General features: G+C 48.4%; 1 protein-coding gene across 5 annotated transcripts in view; it reads left to right on the top strand.

Annotated features, from left to right (window-relative positions):
• SRRM1 (serine and arginine repetitive matrix 1) overlaps window positions 1-23830 on the top strand; it is a 657402-nt gene that overhangs the window by 62364 nt on the left and 571208 nt on the right. For all 5 annotated transcript variants that reach the window (XM_069223933.1, XM_069223931.1, XM_069223935.1 and 2 more), the window contains exon 3: window positions 20194-20316. In XM_069223933.1, coding sequence (XP_069080034.1) covers window positions 20194-20316 — 123 coding nt within the window. The remainder of the gene's footprint in view (window positions 1-20193; window positions 20317-23830) is intronic.

Genomic DNA, 23830 nt, shown 5'->3' with positions numbered 1-23830 from the left:
GGTGGAAGGGAGGACTTCCAGCTCATTGCAGTTAGTCTCTTGGATAGAGTTAAACCCAGGTCCATGAGTTTATTGGCAGGTTTACATTCAGCAGTTACGAGTTTTAAGCCCCAAAAGGCAGTGTCGCACGTCCTTTGCCAGGAGGGAACCCAGTGCCTATGAAAGATGCATTAGCACCTGTAAGGAAATGCCTTCTTGGCATGGTTACCCCCTGACTTTTTGCCTTTGCTGATGCTATGTTTTGAATTGAAAGTGTGCTGAGGCCTGCTAACCAGGCCCCAGCACCAGTGTTCTTTCCCTAACCTGTACTTTTGTATCCACAATTGGCACACCCTGGCATCCAGGTAAGTCCCTTGTAACTGGTACCCCTGGTACCAAGGGCCCTGATGCCAGGGAAGGTTTCTAAGGGCTGCAGCATATCTTATGCCACCCTGGGGACCCCTCACCCAGCACAGACACACTGCTTGCCAGCTTGTGTGTGCTGGTGAGGACAAAACGAGTAAGTCGACATGGCACTCCCCTCAGGGTGCCATGCCAACCTCACACTGCCTATGCAGTATAGATAAGTCACCCCTCTAGCAGGCCTTACAGCCCTAAGGCAGGGTGCACTATACCATAGGTGAGGGCACCAGTGCATGAGCACTGTGCCCCTACAGTGTCTAAGCCAAACCTTGGACATTGTAAGTGCAGGGTACCCATAAGAGTATATGGTCTGGGAGTCTGTCAAACACAAACTCCACAGCACCATAATGGCTACACTGAAAACTGGGAAGTTTGGTATCAAACTTCTCAGCACAATAAATGCACACTGATGCCAGTGTACATTTTATTGTAAAATACACCCCAGAGGGCACCTTAGAGTTGCCCCCTGAAACTTTAACCAACTACCTGTGTAGGCTGACTGGTTCTAGCAGCCTGCCACACTCGAGACATGTTGCTGGCCCCATGGGGAGAGTGCCTTTGTCACTCTGAGGCCAGTAACAAAGCCTGCACTGGGTGGAGATGCTAACACCTCCACCAGGCAGGAGCTGTAACACCTGGCGGTGAGCCTCAAAGGCTCACCCCCTTTGTTCCAGCACCGCAGGGCACTCCAGCTTAGTGGAGTTGCCCCCCCCCTCTGGCCACAGCCCCACTTTTGGCGGCAAGACCGGAGGAAATAATGAGAATAACAAGGAGGAGTCACTGGCCAGTCAGGACAGCCCCCAAGGTGTCCTGAGCTGAAGTGACTCTAACTTTTAGAAATCCTCCATCTTGCAGATGGAGGATTCCCCCAATAGGATTAGGGATGTGCCCCCCTCCCCTCAGGGAGGAGGCACAAAGAGGGTGTAGCCACCCTCAAGGACAGTAGCCATTGGCTACTGCCCTCCCAGACCTAAACACACCCCTAAATTCAGTATTTAGGGGCTCCCCAGAACCTAGGAAATCCGATGCCTGCAACTACAAGAAGAGGACTGCTTAGCTGAAAGACTCCTGCAGAAGAAGAAAGAAGACACCAACTGCTTTGGCCCCAGTCCTACCGGCCTGTCTCCTGCCTTCTAAAGAAACCTGCTCCAGCGACGCTTTCCCCAGGACCAGCGACCTCTGAATCCTCAGTGGACTGCCCTGCTTCAAGAGGAACAAGAAACTCCTGAGGACAGCGGCCCTGTTCCAAAAAGACTGCAACTTTGTTTCAGAGGAGCAGATTTAAAGACCCCTGCAATCCCCGCAAGAAGCGTGAGACTTGCAACACTGCACCCGGCGACCCCGACTCGACTGGTGGAGAAACAACGCTACAGGGAGGACCCTCCGGCGACTCCAAGACTGTGAGTAACCAAAGTTGTCCCCCCTGAGCCCCCACAGCGACGCCTGCAGAGGGAATCCCCAGGCTCCCCCTGACCGCGACTGCCTGACTCTGAAATCCTGACGCCTGGAAAAGACCCTGCACCCCCCAGGACCTGAAGGATCGGAACTCCAGTGCAGGAGTGACCCCCAGGAGGCCCTCTCCCTTGCCCAGGTGGTGGCTACCCCGAGGAGCCCCCCCCCCCCCCGCTTGCCTGCCTGCGCCGCTGAAGAGACCCCTTGGTCTCTCATTGAAAACCATTGGAAACCCGACGCGTGTTTGCACACTGCACCCGGCCGCCCCCGCGCTGCTGAGGGTGTACTTTTTGTGCTGACTTGTGTCCCCCCTGGTGCCCTACAAAACCCCCCTGGTCTGCCCTCCGAAGACGCGGGTACTTATCTGCTGGCAAACTGGAACCGGGGCACCCCCTTCTCCCCATTGAAGCCTATGTGTTTTGGGCACCTCTTTGACCTCTGCACCTGACCAGCCCTGAGCTGCTGGTGTGGTGACTTTGGGGTTGCTCTGAACCCCCAACGGTGGGCTACCTTGGACCCCAATTTGAACCCCGTAGGTGGTTTACTTACCTGCAAGAACTAACATTACTTTACCTCCCCCAGGAACTATGAAAATTGCACTGTCCACTTTTAAAACAGCTAAATGTGTTTTATGTAAAAAAGTATATATGCTATTGTAATTATTCAAAGTTCCTAGAGTACTTACCTGCAATACCTTTCAAATTAGATATTACAAGTAGAAATTGAACCTGTGGTTCTTAAAATAAACTAAGAAAATATATTTTTCTATACAAAAACCTATTGGCTTGGAATTGTCTCTGAGTGTGTGTTCCTCATTTATTACATGTGTGTATGTACAACACATGCTTAACACTACTCCTTTGATAAGCCTACTGCTCGACCACACTACCACAAAATAGAGCATTAGTATTATCTCTTTTTGCCACTATCTTACCTCTAAGGGGAACCCTTGGACTCTGTGCATGCTATTCCTTACTTTGAAATAGCACATACAGAGCCAACTTCCTACAGCACCTCATCCCAATAAAAGCTGATAAGTGGACAATTTCATACCATGTGTATAAAGTTACCCTTGATACCTGTGCATCTGGAGCAGTCATGTCTGGGACCCAGAATACATCCTTACTATCCTGTTGAGAGGTGTATGGGGAGATAAGTGTGGTGCACTTTAAGTAAACTGGGTATATTTAAGATGAGCGTTGGTGGATACAGTTTTAACCATTCTTATGCACTGCATCCATTGCCCATCTGTAAGTGGTTTGCTCAGCACTGTCTCCCAATAAGTCCTGAGCTCCTGTAGTGGTGTGCCGCTATCCATACATAAAGAGCTGTATAGGCTAGTGATGTGATGGCCCGTCTACCCCCCGCCCCTACGTGTAAGTATAGTTTGTAAAAATGATGAGGCCTCAGGTTCATTATGTGTCCTGTGCTAAACCTGAGAGTCTCAAATGCCTTGTCTGTTTCAAGTGAGACAACCCGAGGAGTAGTTCAGGATGTCCCCATCCAGTCCATTAACCTGAAGATAGATTTAGAAAGGTGTTTCTCCGAGGGATAAAGCCATTTTAGTCGTGGTCAATTAGATGTTGGGCCACAGGCATCACTCTGTTGGCCAACACCTTTCCAAGGATCTTATAGTCCGTGTTCAATAAGGTCAAAGGACGATAAGACCCCAACAGCACTGGGTCCTGGCTTGACGAGGACCACCAGCACTGCCTCCCTCAGGATTTTGGAAAGTACTGCCATCGCTTATGCTGATTCGTAGACCTTGAGGAGCCGCGGATAAGTTGCTGTGTGGAATTCCACAAGCCAGCCATCTGCTCCTGAATTCCTCCCACGCACTAGTTGTTTAATCACTAAGGAGGTTTCATCCCCTAAGAGTGTGCTGTCCATTTCAAGCCACTTTGATGCAGGCATTCATGGAAGCTGCAGTGCATCAAGAAACTCTTGAATCTCATGGGTGTCATATACAACCAGTGCCGCATATAGCATGCTATAATAAGAGCGGAAAGTGAAGTTGACCACTTCCTGGGAGTTGACTACAGGGCCTGTCATGTCCTGAATTGCCAATATAGGTGTTGGGAGGAAGTCAAAGTGGGCAAGCCAGGCCATGGAGTCTGCCAACTCTATCGCCTTCCGCATATTTCCTGGCCATGTACTTCCTGTAGTCCACGACACCCAAGACTTGTAAGGAAATATTGTGCCTGCCCTAGCGGTAGAGTGTTGAAACTGTCCGTAGGCAGTAATAGTTTGTGCTCAGATCTCTCGCTCCAAACAGCGCAGTTTCTGCCTCTATACCAATTTGGAGCCATAAACTGTTTTGATGGCCAAATCCCTGAGGACCACTTTAAACGTGTACCATTCAATCTTGCCATCTGAGGCAGTACCCTTGTTCTCAGCCGAGATATTTTGTTAGAGAGATGGGCTGTGCTCCAGGGACCAATAAGTGGGAACGGTCCAGTGGTACCTCAGGGAGACAGTTGTATTCGCTGCACCAATAGTACGGAGCTAGTGTGTCAGTGAGTAAAGCATTGGTTACTGAGTTAAAGAAGAGTGCTTGATTGGAGTTAGGGGCATATAATGATACTAGAGAGATGGGGAATCCACTCAGTAATTCCTCCACCACAACATGCCTCCCCTGTTTGTCAGTCCTAGTATGCAACACTGAGAGTGGCAGACCCAGGACAACCCATATCATGCCCCCCTGGTGTACGCATTTCCTACCACTGTACCATACCAGCATCCACGCACCCCCCTCTAGGGCTGGGGATGGGTCTCTTGAAGGAGGGCTATATGCACCCCTTGCCTCCGCAGGTACTGATAGATGTGATACCACTTGATATGACTGGCCATGCCCCTGCCATTCAAAGTCATAAGCTTGTACTGTACCCCAGCAGAATGATCATTGACTGTCATGGCTAACAATAAACGACTGCCCTCCCAGTCACCAACACCCACATCCCTCCACACTCCACCTCTCAAAACCGCCCCATCCCCACACCTGCACACACCATAAAGGAGAACACTAAGAAGCAAAAAACAAAGGAAAACAAACTCAACTTCCCAACATCCTTTCCGAGCCCAGTGTATCAACTGTCACTTGGCCAGCAGCATTAAAATGCAGAAAAACAAGTTCACATAACAGGCTGTAACAGTACCAGTAAAACAATGGAGGGCATCGTCATAGCAGTAGTATTTCCTTCAGGGAACAATGCCCCGCATGACCAGTTCAATGCCTGCTTGAGGTCTCCACAGTGGGTCCAGTAAGAAAACACAGTACTTAGTGTCCCCAGAAATCAAGCCCCCGTTTGATGGGAGGCGACATCACACTGCAAAGTGGGCACATACAGCTCAAAGAAAGAGGACATTCCCCCCCCCCCCCCCCCCCCAAACAAAACATCTTCCAGGGCCACGTCATTGTCCGTTATAACATGATCCTGTTTTTCTGTCTTAACCGACGATTGGGAGGGAAATGCGCTGTGTTGACCCGCCATGACCACCTCTGGGCTTTTTCCCTGGCAGCCTGCTCCTTTGTGGGGCCTGTTTCTACCCCTGTTTCGGGGTCGCAGATGCCCCTTTACCTGCCAGCCCCGGGTTCCTCCACACCTCCTGTAGATGGTGCAAGAACACCACCGCCCTCGATCCAGGCCCAAGTTTTACTTGGAGTGGCATAGAAAATGGTGTGGCCATTGTGCCTGATCCTTAAAGTGGCAGGGACTTGCAAGGTGGATTTTATGTCCAGACCTCAAAGTTGCTGCATCCCTTCCAGAAACAAAGCGATGTGCCTTTGCACGTCAGCGCTGTAGTAAAAAAAGATATTCACATGGGAGTTTTGAATAATTCAGGGTCACTTTGCCGGGCTACCTGTAGTACATGGTCTCTATCCCTATAATTGAGAAGGCGGACACTACTGGTCTAGAAGGGTGTATCTCTCTCTCTCTCTCACCCTAAGTGCCTGTTCCACAGAGAAGAAGGTTGATAGCTGTTAGAAATGGGGTCTCTAGTTGGCAGTTGGTTTGCACACTATCCGAATAGAGACCCTCACTCTGGTCAGGATAAAGGAGATACGCTCTCAGATAACCTCTACTCACCCCCTTGGTAGCTTGGCACGAGCAGTCAGGCTTATCTCAGAAGCAATGTGTAAAGAATTTGCACATAACACACAGTAATAAGTGAAAACACTACAAAAGGACACCACACCAGTTTTAGAAAAATAGCCAATATTCATCTATATAAAACAAGACAAATACGATAAAAATCCACCATACAGTAAGGAAAATATGGATTCTACAAGATTTACTCAAAACTACAGTTCCTTGAAGTCAATAGCTCCACCTGGGGCTATCACGGCGTTGTGATAAACAAAACCAACAGTTCAGGCCAGCCGCGGCGTTGTGTGTCGGGAAAACCTGCAAACAGTACCTTGGATTTGCAGAGCGTCGTGATCCTCGCGGTGAGCTCTGGAGAGCGGCGGTATCGGTTACGGAGTCGGTGCAATAGTTGTCGGGCCCTTGAGGTCACATGCGTTGCATATCAAACTCCAGGATGATGAAGTCAGGTGCGCCGGCGTGGATGGCGTCGGGGCTGCGGTGTGCATTGCCCACAGGTCACAGTGCAGGCAGCGGCTCGGTGACGGCGTCATTGAGACCAGGACTGCGGTGTGAAGTGGGGAGGTGCGGTGTCCACAGGTCACGTTGCAGGGAATGTCGTCGTCGTTGCTGAAACGCTGTCTCTAGGCCCAAGCCAGCGGTACGGGACGGGACGGTGCTTCGTGACCCTCACGAGCGGTGGCCACGATGCAGGCAGGATCCCTGGTGACGACACAGGAGTCGATGGTGCTGGCGTCGGTGGACCTGGGCTGCGGTGTGGGGTGGTGCTTCATGTACCTCACGAGCGGTGTCCTCAGCGGCGCTGGTGTCGGCAGGAGCGGCATCGTCGGTTATGCCGAGGCTGCGGTGTGAGCAGACGATGCTGGAGTGCAGGTCCACAGGTCGCGGTGCGAGCAGCGGCTCGGTGAAGTCGTCCGATGACGGCGTTGGTGAGACCAGGGTTGCGGGGCAATGCGACTCCATGTGGCGTTGACAGGTCACGGTGCAGGCCAGTGGCGTCATTGGCGGCGCGGTGGATTCTCCTCTTGAACAGCACAAAACACACAGTTTCCAGTGCTGCAGGTTGAGGAAACTGAAGTCTTTGGTGTCCCTGAGACTTCCAACAGGAGGCAAGCTCTACTCCAAGCCCTTGGAGAATTATCTCAAGCAGGACACAGCAAAGTTCGCCCTTTACATGCTTTTCAGGCAGAAGCAACAACTGCAGGCCAGTCCAGCAAAGCAACACAGCAAATGGACAGTATACCTCCTTCAGCTCTTCTCCTGGGCAGAGGTTCCTCTTGATTCCAGAAAGATTCTAAAAGTCTGGGGTTTTGGGTCTTCTTCTCAGACCCAGTTCTGCCTTTGAAGTTGAGGAAACTTCAAAGCAAAGTCTCAAGTGTTTGCAAGATCCTTCCTTGTCCAGGCCGGGCCCCAGACACTCACCAGGGGGTCGGAGACCGCATTGTGTGAGGGCAGGCAGAGTCCTTTCAGGTGTGAGTGACCACTCCTCCTCTCCCGCACAGATGGCTAATCAAGATACACAGGCTACACCCCAGCCCCCCTTGTGTCAGTCTAGAGGAGAAGTGCAAACAGCCCAACTGTCAAACTGACCCAGACAGACAATCCACAAACAGGCAGAGTCACAGAATGGTATAAGCAAGAAAATGCCTGCTTTCTAAGAGTGGCATTTTCAAACAGACAATTTAAAAACCAACTTCACTAAAATATGTATTTTTAAATTAAGAGTTCAGAGACCCTAAACTCCAGATTTATATCTGCTCTCAAAGGCAATCTGCACTTTAATGATCTTTAAAGGCACCCCCCATGTTAACCTATGAGAGAGATATAGGCCTTGCAACAGTAAAAAACAAATTTGGCAGTATTTTACTGTTAGGACATATAAAACACCCTAGTATATGTCCTACCTTAAACATAAACTGCACCCTGCCCATGGGGCTACCTAGGGCCTAATTTAGGGGTGGCTTACAGGGGAGGGTTGAGGCCTGGCAAGTGGGTACACTTGCCAAGTCGAATTGGCAGTATAAAACTGCACACACACACTAGAGTGGCAGGTCTGAGCCATGTTTCAGGGCTACTAATGTGGGTGGCATAACCAGTGCTGCAGGCCCACTAGTAGCATTTGGTTCACAGACCCTGGGCACCTCTAGTACACTTTACTAGTAAATCAAATATGCCAATCAGGATAACCCAATCAGCAGTACAATTTCTATAGGGAGCACTTGCACTTTAGCACTGATTACCAGTGGTAAAGTGCGCAGACACAATAAACCAGCAAAGACAGACCTAAAAAAATAGGAGGAAGAAGGCAAAGAATTTGGGGATAACCCTGCAAAAAGGGCCATTTCCAACAATAGCTTACCCACAAGCACAGCTTGCAAGAGCCACTCTTTGAGGTAGAGCTTCATGTTGGGGTTCTTGGTCTGCTTCATCAGCCCCACGATCCTCATGTTGGTACAACAGGAACCCTCATGATCCTAGGCTCGCTTTTTAAGGTAGCATACCTCCTCTTCAATGGTATTAATTCAAGAGTCTGCTTGAGCGAACGCCAATCAGAGCGTAGGCAGCATAGATTCGGAGTCCTCCACCTGTTTTTTTCAGTTTCTTGTGATCTTTGTGCACGAGGCCCATATCAATCCCCAGGCTGCATAGGAAGGACTGGGTCGGGCAGTTACAGTTTTCTGACCGCCGAGAACTCTTTAGCTGTGCCACACCCAGCACCAGTCATTTCCACGGTCCATTATACCACCCATACATGGTGTAGCTGCTCACTGTTTCTCATCCAGTTCCCAGAGGGGGGTCTTGCCAACCGTGCCACACCCCACGAATGATGTGAATAAGGCACTTGGCTCAGCACTGCGCTGTTGGAAAGAGCGCTGGGGAGCCAGACTGAAACACAGACCCCTCCCACAGCTGAGCGCCTTTTCCAGGAATGCTCCAGGCTTTACAGCAAACAGGTCAAGCATTGCGTCTGTGGGTCGCCGGTGCCACCTTCTCTGTACTTCTGCAGACACAGTAGTAACAGGAATGCTGTTTCTAAGGTTTCAAAGAAGGTGTGAAGGATGAAATCCAATGGGCCAGGCTCCCAGAGCTTAAGGCTGTGCACTCGCCCAGTCACCATCTTGGCCGAAACCTATCCCCCTCCCCGGCAATGTTCTTCACTGGTTCTTCTACTTCCTTTCTAGCCAGCACCAGGTTTGCTCACATAGGCACCTCCAAATCACAAATCACCCCTTTTGAGTCCCATAGGGTTCCATACTGCCTCCCGTCATCTTCACCTCGTACTGGAGCCTCTTGTTGCTCTTCTCACAGACAACAGCACCAAGATTCACAGATATGCCAGTGAGACATATCTCTGCCTCAGAGACTTCACTGCTTCAGACATCCCACTCCTAAAACACTGTTTACACATCTTTAAGACTTAGCTGAACCTCAGCCCCAACCGAGACATAATTTCTGTTATTTGCCAAGAATAATAAACAAGATGCAGTACAAATCAGTCTCCTTGACCTAAACCTTGATGTGTTTGAACCCCAACATTCGCAAGGGCAAGCCACTTGGATTCACCCTGAACACCAGATTTATCCTCAAGCGAAACATTGGCAGAAAAAATGGCCTAAATCCTTCTTTCCTAAAGAAAGTTAAACTGTTTCTTCCAGAAAGCCACTGCGAAACTGTTTTTTCAACCCTCATGTTTACATCTAAATGGTGGTAATGCCCTACTCCGTTGCCTCCCAGATTCTTCACGGGCACTTCTTAGGGGCATTCTGCAACATTTCTCTTCCACAGCCTGAAGAAATAGGACTACATCACCTCCATCCTGATGGAACTCCACTAGATCCACTTTCTGGCCATCTTTAAAACGAATCGCATCATTTACAAAGCCATAACGACCAGATCCGCCACTTATTTTGCAGACAAGCTCACCATCTGTGGTGGTTCTCGAAATAGCCTTAACAATGGCACCATCTGACTGCAGATTGAGAAGTGTAAAAATGAAGAAAAAAAATAGTAGGACTTCTCCATCTTTGCACCCAGAATATGGATCAACATCTCCATATCTATCAGGACCGTCCCATCCCTGCTCCAATTTAGGAAAGAATTGAAAACCCACCTCTTTTAAGAACACTGCATCACAAGGCAGTAACTGTCTACAACCAGGTTCCTCTCCTATTGCTTGTTAACTTCATGCTTGTGTTTGACTGTGTACAGAGCTCTGCTGCATTTTAGCAAAGTTTGCTCTCTTGAAATACCATATGCGTATATACATTATTTTCTCAGTTATGACAGAATTAGTGTATCCTTTATAGAACTCTTCTTAAATGACTGTAAGCCCTAAATGTTTCTCTTTTCTTTGTAGCTTTCTCTGTCACTTTCTCTAAATTTAGCTCTTTATCTTGTTATCTCACTGTCTGTGACACAGCAGCCTTTTTTTTTATTTACCGATATAAAATGGTGTATGGCACTTGGATCAGTAAAAAATAATGTTAAGCATGAAAGCAGTTTTTTCTATGCAGAGAGGCCAGGCAGGTTATGGTAGCTGGTGGTCCTTCCGGCTGGGGTCGGTGAGGATGGGGGATAGAATAAAAATAAAGCTTGGTGGATGGAGGCATGAAAAATGAATTGCACAAGAGAGAGCAACATAGAGCACAATTTGATGAAAGAGAGAAATGAGCTACAAAACACATGCACATTCATGGAGTGCATAGCCAAGAAGAGCAAAGTAGTTTCCTAATACTGAGCAGTGTAAGGAATACAAGTCATCAAATCAAAAGGAAGAGATTATGCCCCTTAGAGAGCGACAAACAGAAGATGGAGAAGGCAAGCCGTCGCCTAGAAAGCAATCAAATGGGTGACACTGAAGCCCGCCAGTGGTAAGAAATGGGTAGGCTGCAAGTTCACTGTAAATTCTTGATAATCCCACATGGGTCTTTTGTGGATGATTGAAGAATCCCATTGTTAGCAGTGTTCATATTACATCCTAAGCACAATAAACGTTATGTGCATATGTTTATACATTCATGAGTGGAGTGCTGATGGGTTTTAGAAGTGTGTGTAATCACTCTTGCCTTAGTGTATGCTTAATACCAATGACTGACCTCAATCTGACTTTGATAACTGTCATTCCATCCTTAGTAATGAGGCAGGTTGCACGAGCAGTACTTGTTTCGAAGATGTTGCAGTGGCAAATTTTAAGCTGTAGTTAATGTTGGGGATTATTGATTCGGTCTTTAAGAAGGAGGATTTCAGATACTACTTCTGTTGGCTACATAACCATTTTATTTGTGAGCTGTTTAAGACCTAGCTTAAGCGTGAGGGGAAAATTGTTGCTCTTCCTCTTGATGGGCAGTCTGAGGAGTACAGGTTCAGAAAAATAAAACAAATTGCTCTTTAGCCAGCCCTGAAGAAGTGTATCAAACTGGATTGGTTTGTTGAACGTTAGAAAAAAAAAATAAAGAACCTCCCTCCGCAAATGGAGGTAACATGCCAGTAATGGATATACCAACATATATAAAGCTGTTCAGTTTCTTCGCTTGCCTATTTATACAGCTGACATCTGGTGTCATGGTTGTGGCATACATCTAGCTTGTGCAGAAAAAGCTTCAGCAAAAGGATAACTAATAGACTTGCCTTTATAGGGGGCATTTAGAAATGGTCAAACATGAATTTAGAGGAAAAGCATCTACGTCACATAGAAAACGGAGTGAGACCTTCCAAAACTAAAATGAGGTAACTAACCATTAGAAAAAGTGGTATGGTTTTCATTAGGTCATGTGAAGAATTAAAAGTCGACATCCATATAAACAGCCTTGGAACATCTCTGTCCAACTGAGACCATTATAAGTCACTTTATTTGGCTGTTGACATTGCTCTGATTAGTTGTTGATGGTTTTAATACATTTACTATGCTTGCTGAGGAGGACTGTGCCAGCCATTTGGCAGACATGACCTGGATCATTGGAGCCTTTTCTGATATTGAAGCTGACTATAGTCTCTTGTAATGCTGTAGAGACCCCTCCTTAAAATGCTTTCTTGAAGTACTACCCTCTACTCCCAACATGCTAGCTAGATGTTGCTTGAAATAAATTTGCTAATCTAGGAGTATGTTGAAATGGGCAGTTTAAGCTTTTGCAGATTCCTTATTGTTGGAAAGTAGCCTCTTTTTTTTTAGCATGTTACCCCCGCTTTTTTCCTGTTCGTCAGTGTGTTTGACTGTGTTCACTGGGATCCTGCTTACCAGTACCCCAGTGATTATGCTCTCTCTCCTCCAGCTTGGTTACTTGTACCATTTTCACCTCACATTTGGCATACTGGTGCCCCCATGTAAGTCCCTAGTATATGGTACCCAGGGCATAGGGGTGCCGGGGGACCCCATGGGCTGCAGAATATATTATGCAACCCATGGGGAGCCCATACAAAATGTTCTGCAGGACTGCCATTGCAGCCTGTGTGAAAAGGTGCATGCACCCTTTTTCACTACCGGTCACTACACCAGGTCACTGTAAGTCACCACTATGGCAGGCACTCCTAGCCCAGAGCGCAGGGTGCTGGTACCTGTGTGTGAGGGCATCCCTGCACTAGCAGAGGTGCCCCCACGAATTCTAGTTCCATGATCATGGACTTAGTGAGTGTGGAGATGCCATTTTATGCGTGTACTGGACAAAGTTCTCTATCTAGGTCCAGCTACATAATTGTAACTCTGAATCTGGGCATGGTTGGTATCAACATGTCGGAATCATACCCCAATACTGTTCTCAGTATTGGAAGTATGATTCCATGCATTCTGGGGGCTCCTTAGAGGACTCCCAACATTGCTTCTACCAGCCTTCTTGGGGTGGGGGTGGGGGGGGGGGGGGTAGCAGCCCAGGCTGCTGCCACCACTCAAACAGGTTTCTGCCCTCTTGCTGCTTGAACAGCATGCTTTGAAGGGCACATTTGGTGCCTCCCTGCATAAACCAGTTTAGACCGGTTCAGGAACCTCCAGTCCCTGCTCTGGCAGGAAACTGGACAATGGAAAGGGGAGTGACCACTCCCTTGTTTACCACCACCTCAGGGGTGGTGCCCAGAGCTCCTCCAGAGAGTCCCTGGGTTCTGCCATCTTGAATCCAAGGTTGGCAGGGACCTCTGGGAACATCTGAGTGACCACCTATCTGGAGTGGACGTCCGAGCCCCCTCCTGATCAGGGGGACCTAGCTAGGTGACCAGTACCCCTTTCAGGACTATTTAGAGTCTCTCTCTTGGGTGGGTCCTCAGATTTGACTTGCAAGATTCCAGCAGGACTCCTCTGCAACCTCTGCTTTGACTTCTAGCCACTGGAACCCGCGATTGGACCCTCCAGGAACCGACAATCTGCATCCATGACGAAGACTCTACTTGCAACTTTGTTTCCAAGGCTCCTTCTAGCTTCTGCAACACTTGCCCGGCTGTGCATCCTCGGAGGACGGCAAGTCTTCAGTCTGCACGAGAAGGAAGAAGGCATCTCCCTTGGAGTGAAGGAGTCACTCCCCTGAATCCGCAGGCACCAACTGCAAGGATAACCAGCTGTGTGAATCTCTTCTCATCCTGAGCTGCATGGATCGTGCATCAAAGGTGGTGGTTCGGAGTAGTCCTCTTGGTCCTCTCTGCCAGCTGTCTAACTTTGGTGGAGGTAGCCCTTGCCTTCCCACTCAGAGCAGTACCCCCTAGCACCACGTCTCCTGCAGCTGCTAAGGCTTGTTTGCATCTCCTCTAAGGGATCTTTAGGCTTCATGTAGCCCCACCCCCCAGCAATCCTTCCTGCGACATGGGACCCTTCTCCAATAGTGCTGCGTGGGCTTCTCTGTGGCTCCTGGTACCTCGTCCAGTGGGTCTCCTGTGAGAGCTGCCTCTTCTTTGAACTCTGCCTTGCTGAGGGTCCCCCTAGGACTCCCCCGCCCCCTAGGTTGTGTCCTCCTGGACCTTGCTGGTCCCGGCAGCTCCACTTTTGCTTCACCACGACTTCTGTCTTTACCAAGGCTTGTTGGTGGCTCTTCCACACCACTGTCAGACTGCAATCATCCATCCGGAGTGGGATGTCGACTGCAACCTCAAGGAACTCTTCACCTGCTCCAGGGCTGCATTCCTGACCGTCTTCGTCCTACAGTCGACCAACTCCTGCATCCACAGCTGGGTGGGTAGTAGCTCCTACTTCTCCTGGACTCTTCTGTGACTTCTGGACTTGGTCCCCTTCTTCCACAGATGGTCGTCTTCAGGAATCTACCGCTGGTTTCTTGCAGCCTTGTCTGGGTGTTGCATTTTCTTAATTTTCTACCTGTTGGGTTGTAAAGAAATGGCTCCCTGTTGCAGTTACCCCCCACTTTTTGCCTGATACTGATGTTGACTTGACTGAGTGTTCTTTCACCTAAAATGTACCATTGTTTCCACAATTGCCACAACCCTGGCACCTAGGTAAGTCCCTTGTAACTGGTACCCCTGGTACCAAGGGCCCTGATGCCAGGGAAGGTCTCTAAGGGCTGCAGCATGTCTTATGCCACCCTAGGGACCCCTCACTCAGCACAGACACACTGTTTGCCAGCTTGTGTGTGCTGGTGGGGAGAAAATGACTAAGTCGACATGGCACTCCCCTCAGGGTGCCATGCCAACCTCCCACTGCCTGTGGCATAGCTAAGTCACCCCTCTAGTTGGCCTTACAGCCCTAAGGCAGGATGCACTATACCACAGGTGAGGGCATATGTGCATGAGCACTATGCCCCTACAGTGTCTAAGCAAAACCTTAGACATTGTAAGTGCAGGGTAGCCATAAGAGTATATGGGCTGGGAGTCTGTCAAAAACGAACTCCACAGCTCCATAATGGCTACACTGAATACTGGGAAGTTTAGTATCAAACTTCTCAGAATAATAAACCCACACTAATGCCAGTGTTGGATTTATTAAAAAATGCACACAGAGGGCATCTTAGAGCAGGACTGACTGGTCAGTGCCAGCCTGCTGCTGAGAGACGAGTGTCTGACCTCATGCGGTGAGAGCCTTTGTGCTCTCTGAGGACAGAAACAAAGCCTGCTCTGGGTGGAGGTGCTTCACACCTCCCCCCTGCAGGAACTGTAACGCCTAGCAGTGAGCTTCAAAGGCTCAAGCTTCGTGTTACAATGCCCCAGGGCACTCCAGCTAGTGGAGATGCCCGCCTCCTGGACCCAGCCCCCACTTTTGGCGGCAAGTCCAGGAGAGATAATGAGAAAAACAAGGAGGAGTCACTGGCCAGTCAGGACAGCCCCTAAGGTGTCTTGAGCTGAGGTGACTCTGACTTTTAGAAATCCTCCATCTTGTAGAAGGAGGATTCCCCCAATAGGGATAGGAATGTGACCCCCTCCCCTTGGGAGGAGGCACAAAGAGGGTGTACCCACCCTCAGGGCTAGTAGCCATTGGCTACTAACCCCCCAGACCTAAACACGCCCTTAAATTTAGTATTTAAGGGCTCCCCTGAACCTAAGAATTTAGATTCCTGCAACTACAAGAAGAAGGACTGCCGAGCTGACAAACCCCTGCAGAGGAAGACCAGAAGACACCAACTGCCTTGGCCCCAGACTTACCGGCCTGTCTCCTGCCTTCCAAAGAACCTGCTCCAGCGACGCTTTCCAAGGGACCAGCGACCTCTGAATCCTCTGAGGACTGCCCTGCTTCGAAAAAGACAAGAAACTCCCGAGGTCAGCGGCACTGCTCCAAAAGAACTGCAACTTTGTTACAAGGAGCAGATTTAAAGACCCCTGCAATCCCCCGCAAGAAGCGTGAGACTTGCAACACTGCACCTGGCGACCCCGACTCGACTGGTGGAGAACAACCAACTCAGGGAGGACCCTCCGGCGACTCTACGACTGTGAGTAACCAAAGTTGTCCCCCCTGAGCCCCCACAGCGACGCCTGCAGAGGGAATCCCCAGGCTCCCCCTGACCGCGACTGTCTGAACTCCATTTCCTGACGGCTGGAAAAGACCCTGCACCCGCAGCCCCCAGCCCCTAAAGAAACGGAACTTCTGTGCAGGAGTGACCCCCAGGAGGCCCTCTCCCTTGCCCAGGTGGTGGCTACCCCGAGGAGCCCCCCCCTTGCCTGCCTGCATCGCTGAAGAGACCCCTTGGTCTCACATTGAAAACTGAAGGAAACCCGACGCATGTTTGCACACTGCACCCGGCCGCCCCCGCGCTGCTGAGGGTGTACTTTCTGTGCTACTTTGTGTCCCCCCCGGTGCCCTACAAAACCCCCCTGGTCTGCCCTCCGAAGACGCGGGTACTTACCTGCTGGCAGACTGGAACCGGGGCACCCCCTTCTCTCCATTATAGCCTATGTGTTTTGGGCACCTCTTTGACCTTTGCACCTGACCGGCCCTGAGCTGCTGGTGTGATAACTTTGGGGTTGCTCTGAACCCCCAACGGTGGGCTACCTTGGACCAAAAACTGAAACCTGTAAGTGCCTTACTTACCTGTTGAAACTAACAATAACTTACCTCCCCCAGGAACTGTGAAAAGTGTCCACTTTTAAAACAGCTTATTGTGTTTTATGTGAAAAGTATACATGCTAAAGTAATGATTCAAAGTTCCTAGAGTACTTACCTGCAATACCTTTCAAAAGAGCTATTACATGTAAAATTTGAACCTGTGGTTCTTAAAATAAACTAAGAAAATATATTTTTCTATAACAAAACCTATTGGCTGGATTTGTCTCTGAGTGTGTGTACCTCATTTATTGTCTGTGTATGTACAACAAATGCTTAACACTACTCCTTTGATAAGCCTACTGCTCGACCACACTACCACAAAATAGAGCATTGGTATTATCTCTTTTTGCCACTATCTTACCTCTAAGGGGAACCCTTGGACTCTGTGCATACTATTCCTTACTTTGAAATAGTGCATACAGAGCCAACTTCCTACATGGGTGTTTTGGGGCAAATCCAGTAATTTACTCCTTTCCTCCTGGTCGCTAGGAGGGCACTGTGGTACTTACCTTTGGGGTTCATGAGCCTGAACAGTTAGTCATCGCAATTGAGCGCTTAAGGAGATTCTTAATGAAAAATGTTTTGAATAATAGTGCACTGATATAGTAAACCTTTTTACCAGCTGCTAGTATGTTATGTCAACAGGAATTAAATACCAGGCAGGTAGATCCACCCCCCTCCACAGCACAGTTGTCTGCTATGTATATTTGTATCTCTTTGTGCATGTTCCCTGTTTGAGCCATTGAGCTGGATGTGTGCTTTGAAAGGAGCCAGTGTTTTTTAGTGTGGGTTTGTAGGCAAGTTTATATCATTACTTTTGAATCATATGCAGCTGTCAAATGTATGGTGAAGTGCTCCGCCATATATGGTTTGTTGCTGGCCGAAGTGTATGTTTCTAATTGAAAGCGTGTGCATGCAGAGCAGCCTATTAATGATGAATTAGATTTCTTTAGTCAAGTTCTCAAAGGTGCTGTAATTTGCATACATTGGTAATGAGTCAGCCACACAAAATATTTTAAAGTATCACTATTATGTTCTGGAGGGTCTTTGAAGAGGGTGAAAGCGATTGTACGTATTAGCAGTGTTTGTTCTGGCAGTGCAGTGCGGCTCCCTTTTTTTTTTTTTTGCGGTTGTGTTTTTTTTGTTCAATATTTAAGTTTGCATGAAGTGTTGATGGACACAATGAATTTTAATATTTGGCTGCTGTGAGTCATGTTTTCACTGGATGGCTCTCTGGTGTTTGAGCAGCTGCAGAAGCGGCTTATTTCTGCCTGTAAGGCACATGCACAGCTCTTCCTTGCACTATGAGCCCATGGTCTCATCTCTGGGGTTGGGTATGTGCTATAGACTCCGTCCTGAAGTGCCTGTGTGAACTTCAGAGCTGCGTTAGCTGCATCCAGGGTGCAAAGATGAGGTTCCATTCAATCAATCAATCATGGATTTGTAAAGCATGGCTAGTCACCCATAGGGTCTCAAGGCGCTGAATATAGGCGTGCTTGCTGTTTAGTCAAAGAGTCAGGTCTTGAGGTCCTTCCTGAACTGCTTCAGAGATGTGGTCTGCCTGAGCTTGAGGGGCAGTGTGTTCCATTTCCAGGCCTCTAAGGAGGAGAAGGATCCTTCTCCTGCTGTTCTTTTCCAGATCTTGGGGACGGCTGCAAGGGCAAGCTCAGAGGAACAGAGACGTCAGTTGGGTATGTAGAAGGTGAGACGGATGTTGAGGTATGCTGGTCCTATGTTGTGCAGTGCGTTGAAGGTGTGGATCAGAAGTTTGGATGTGATGCACTTGTTGGCCAGTGTAGGGCTCTGAGGTAGAAGGTGATTCAGCTGTGTCTGGGATGTCCAGGATGAGAGTGACTGCTGCATTCTGGACTCTTTGTAATCTTGATTGAAGTTTCTTGGTAATGCCCGCATAGATTGCGTTGCCATAGTCCAGTTTGCTGATGAGTGCGTGGGTGACTGTCTTCCTCATGTTTGGGGGAATCCATTTAATAATCTTCTGCAGCAGACTGAGGGTGTGAAAGCTTGATGAGGAGACTGCGTTAACTTGGTGGGCCATTGATAGAGAGGAGTCCAGGATGATGCCCAGGTTGCACGGGCGTAGAGCGGTGGACCACCAGGAGTTGTTCCAGGCAGAGGGGGTGGAGCCGATCACGAGGATCTCCGTCTTGTTCGAGTTGAGCTTGAGGCAGCTGGCCTCCGTCCAGGCGGCAACTGCTTTCATCCCATTGTGGAAATTCCTATTGGCTTGCGCAGAGTCCTCGGACAGGAAGAGGATCAGTTGGGTGTCCTCAGCATAGGAGACTATGTTTAGCTTGTGTTTGGTGATCTTAGCGAGCGGGGCCATGTAGATGTTGAAAAGCGTCTGGCTGAGTGAGGATCCTTGGGCACTCTGCAGAAAATGTCTTTAGGTTCTGATGTGAACAGTGGTATTCTGACCCTATGTGTTCTTCTGGTGAGGAAGGACCTGATCAGTTCAGAGCTTTGTTTTGGATGCCGGCGTCTTACAGTCTGTCACAGAGGGTGGAGTGGGAGTCGGTATCAAATGTAGTGTAAAATGTAGCGGAGAGGTCGAGGAGGATGAGTGCGACAGTGCTTCTGCATTCCAGTATGATGCATATGTCGTCTGTGGCTGCTAAGAGTGTGGTTTCGGTGCTGTGGTTTCTTCTGAATCCGGATCGGGAAGGGTCTTTGATACGGCGTGTCTCGAGGAACTCAGTGAGTTGCAGGTTGACGGCTTTCTCTGTAGTTTTTCAGCTCCCTATGGTCGGTGGTAGGTTTCTTGAGTAGTGGGCTGTTCAGGGCATGGATATAGTGCAACATGGTTGCTGCAGGTCATGACTTGACCTGCCTGTTCAAAATAAAGTAAGTCTGTGAGTAAGGTTTGCACTCTTTGACAGAGTATACATTGTAACCATGTCTATGTGCCAGAGGCTGGGCTGGCTGCGGTTTATTCATTAAACATTAAGTTGTGCTTTTTGAACCGCTTGAGTATGTGGCTCTGTGTCCTTTGGTATAGAGGCTTGCCTCCCATTACTGGATATGAGACAGCGGTTAGGTTTTGCTGATACAACATTACAATATTGCTTATGATGCTGTGCACAGCGGGAACTCAACAGCATGTGCTAAACATAATGATAATGTAAATTCACTAGCATGTGATAACTCTATATAATGGAGACTTTGGGCATAATGTGAAATGGACAATCACGTGTTAGTTGGGCACTACAGCACTTCGCAATGCCATGCTAACTAGGCTTAGTGAAGGCTAGCTAGGACATTAAAACCATTTTCCGCTAAAGATCTAAAACCAGAAGTCTTATTGCTAAGTAAAATAGTTGTCCATCAGATTCGAAGCAGTATCATCACTAAATTGCACTTAAAAGGGACATTTCGCACATAACATTTCCCACTATTCCTAATGAGAATCCTCCAGTAGTTTACAAAATCATTTGCAAAAGTATAATTCTGAGCATTACCACAAGAAAATATTCAAGTATGTGTATTGTAAATTGTTTTGTAATATTATTGCTTCCTTTATTTAGTTTTCCAAAAGCACAACAGATTGTTTTTCTTATGTTAGTATTAAATTGGGCATTCATTTGTTCTTAATTTGTACATTTCATATACCCAAGCTCATCAGCTATCTTCAGTAATTTAGATCGAACTTGTTGCAGATGTTTCTATTGTAAGTACCTGATAGTATGCACAGCCTCCCTTTCAGTTCAGTTGAAAGCTATTTAAAGAACATTACTTTTTCTTTTTCATATACAGGTAGACATGGTCAAGGTTAATCTGGAAGTTATCAAGCCATGGATAACTAAGCGAATTACTGAAATGTTGGGATTTGAAGATGATGTGTTGATTGAATTTATCTTCAACCAGCTGGAAGTAAAGGTAATACATTTGAAGCAGACGGTAAATGTGAAAATGCAGCACTTGTCTAATGTTTTCAGTGTTAACTTTCATATATGAAAGATGTCATTATGTTACAACGCTTTATCAAATATGATTTACAATGTAAAGAAAAGAGTTTAGTGAGGGTGTTTAGTTTCTCAAAATGCACAGGTGAGAAATAAGAATTGTTGATATTATCTTGACATGTTAGCTGATTTGGCAACAATTTTCTAATGATGATGTGATTTATGATTTAAAAGGCCTGAACCAAAATGGAAGGTTTTCCATGCGTCTGAAGTATAGCACCATCACCCTATTGGGTCACAGCAAAGTGCGTGTCCAATGTTGCTCTGACCCAGCTCTTGATGATGCAGTGGGTGGTATGGAGGGGAGTTGTGTAAAGTGGCCAAACAAAACTTTAATGCAACCTGTAGGAAGTTGGCTCTGTATGTGCTATTTCAAAGTAAGGAATAGCATGCACAGAGTCCAAGGGTTCCCCTTAGAGGTAAAATAGTGGTAAAAATAGATAATACTAATGCTCTATTTTGTGGTAGTGTGGTCGAGCAGTAGGCTTATCCAAGGAGTAGTGTTAAGCATTTGTTGTACATACACATAGACAATAAATGAGGTACACACACTCAGAGACAAATCCAGCCAATAGGTTTTTATATAGAAAAATATCTTTTCTTAGTTTATTTTAAGAACCACAGGTTCAAATTCTACATGTAATATCTCATTCGAAAGGTATTGCAGGTAAGTACTTTAGGAACTTCAAATCATCAAAATTGCATGTATACTTTTCAAGTTATTCACAAATAGCTGTTTTAAAAGTGGACACTTAGTGCAATTTTCACAGTTCCTAGGGGAGGTAAGTATTTGTTAGGTTAACCAGGTAAGTAAGACACTTACAGGGCTTAGTTCTTGGTCCAAGGTAGCCCACCGTTGGGGGTTCAGAGCAACCCCAAAGTCACCACACCAGCAGCTCAGGGCCGGTCAGGTGCAGAGTTCAAAGTGGTGCCCAAAACGCATAGGCTATAATGGAGAGAAGGGGGGTGCCCCGGTTCCGGTCTGCTTGCAGGTAAGTACCCGCGTCTTCGGAGGGCAGACCAGGGGGGTTTTGTAGGGCACCGGGGGGGACACAAGCCCACACAGAAATTTCACCCTCAGCAGCGCGGGGGCGGCCGGGTGCAGTGTAGAAACAAGCGTCGGGTTTGTAATGGAAGTCAATGAGAGATCTGGGGATCTCTTCAGCGCTGCAGGCAGGCAAGGGGGGGGTTCCTCGGGGAAACCTCCACTTGGTCAAGGGAGAGGGACTCCTGGGGGTCACTCCTCCAGTGAAAGTCCGGTCCTTCAGGTCCTGGGGGCTGCGGGTGCAGGGTCTCTCCCAGGTGTCGGGACTTAGGATTCAAAGAGTCGCGGTCAGGGGAAGCCTCGGGATTCCCTCTGCAGGCGGCGCTGTGGGGGCTCAGGGGGGACAGGTTTTGGTACTCACAGTATCAGAGTAGTCCTGGGGTCCCTCCTGAGGTGTTGGATCGCCACCAGCCGAGTCGGGGTCGCCGGGTGCAGTGTGGCAAGTCTCACGCTTCTTGCGGGGAGCTTGCAGGGATCTTTAAAGCTGCTGGAAACAAAGTTGCAGCTTTTCTTGGAGCAGGTCCGCTGTCCTCGGGAGTTTCTTGTCTTTTCGAAGCAGGGGCAGTCCTCAGAGGATGTCGAGGTCGCTGGTCCCTTTGGAAGGCGTCGCTGGAGCAGGATCTTTGGAAGGCAGGAGACAGGCCGGTGAGTTTCTGGAGCCAAGGCAGTTGTCGTCTTCTGGTCTTCCGCTGCAGGGGTTTTCAGCTAGGCAGTCCTTCTTCTTATAGTTGCAGGAATCTCATTTTCTAGGGTTCAGGGTAGCCCTTAAATACTAAATTTAAGGGCGTGTTTAGGTCTGGGGGGTTAGTAGCCAATGGCTACTAGCCCTGAGGGTGGGTACACCCTCTTTGTGCCCCCTCCCAAGGGGAGGGGGTCACAATCCTAACCCTATTGGGGGAATCCTCCATCTGCAAGATGGAGGATTTCTAAAAGTTAGAGTCACCTCAGCTCAGGACACCTTAGGGGCTGTCCTGACTGGCCAGTGACTCCTCCTTGTTATTCTCATTATTTTCTCCGGCCTTGCCGCCAAAAGTGGGGCCTGGCCGGAGGGGGCGGGCAACTCCACTAGCTGGAGTGTCCTGCTGGGTTGGCACAAAGGAGGTGAGCCTTTGAGGCTCACCGCCAGGTGTGACAATTCCTGCCTGGGAGAGGTGTTAGCATCTCCACCCAGTGCAGGCTTTGTTACTGGCCTCAGAGTGACAAAGGCACTCTCCCCATGGGGCCAGCAACATGTCTCGGTTTGTGGCAGGCTGCTAAAACTAGTCAGCCTACACAGATAGTCGGTTAAGTTTCAGGGGGCACCTCTAAGGTGCCCTCTGTGGTGTATTTTACAATAAAATGTACACTGGCATCAGTGTGCATTTATTGTGCTGAGAAGTTTGATACCAAACTTCCCAGTTTTCAGTGTAGCCATTATGGTGCTGTGGAGTTCGTGTTTGACAGACTCCCAGACCATATACTCTTATGGCTACCCTGCACTTACAATGTCTAAGGTTTTATTTAGACACTGTAGGGGTACCATGCTCATGCACTGGTACCCTCACCTATGGTATAGTGCACCCTGCCTTAGGGCTGTAAGGCCTGCTAGAGGGGTGTCTTACCTATACTGCATAGGCAGTGAGAGGCTGGCATGGCACCCTGAGGGGAGTGCCATGTCGACTTACTCGTTTTGTCCTCACTAGCACACACAAGCTGGCAAGCAGGGTGTCTGTGCTGAGTGAGAGGTCTCCAGGGTGGCATAAGACATGCTGCAGCCCTTAGAGACCTTCCTTGGCATCAGGGCCCTTGGTACTAGAAGTACCAGTTACAAGGGACTTATCTGGATGCCAGGGTCTGCCAATTGTGGATACAAAAGTACAGGTTAGGGAAAGAACACTGGTGCTGGGGCCTGGTTAGCAGGCCTCAGCACACTTTCAATTGTAAACATAGCATCAGCAAAGGCAAAAAGTCAGGGGGCAACCATGCCAAGGAGGCATTTCCTTACACAACCCCCCCCCAAACGAAAGAGGATGAGACTAACCTTTCCCAAGAGAGTCTTCATTTTCTAAGTGGAAGAACCTGGAAAGGCCATCTGCATTGGCATGGGCAGTCCCAGGTCTGTGTTCCACTATAAAGTCCATTCCCTGTAGGGAGATGGACCACCTCAACAGTTTAGGATTTTCACCTTTCATTTGCATCAGCCATTTGAGAGGTCTGTGGTCAGTTTGAACTAGGAAGTGAGTCCCAAAGAGGTATGGTCTCAGCTTCTTCAGGGACCAAACCACAGCAAAGGCCTCCCTCTCAATGGCACTCCAACGCTGCTCCCTGGGGAGTAACCTCCTGCTAATGAAAGCAACAGGCTGGTCAAGGCCATCATCATTTGTTTGGGACAAAACTGCCCCTA

This window comes from Pleurodeles waltl, chromosome 3_1, assembly GCF_031143425.1.
Source record: "Pleurodeles waltl isolate 20211129_DDA chromosome 3_1, aPleWal1.hap1.20221129, whole genome shotgun sequence".
NCBI lineage: Eukaryota > Metazoa > Chordata > Amphibia > Caudata > Salamandridae > Pleurodeles > Pleurodeles waltl.
This window is presented reverse-complemented; position numbering and strand designations above follow the sequence as displayed.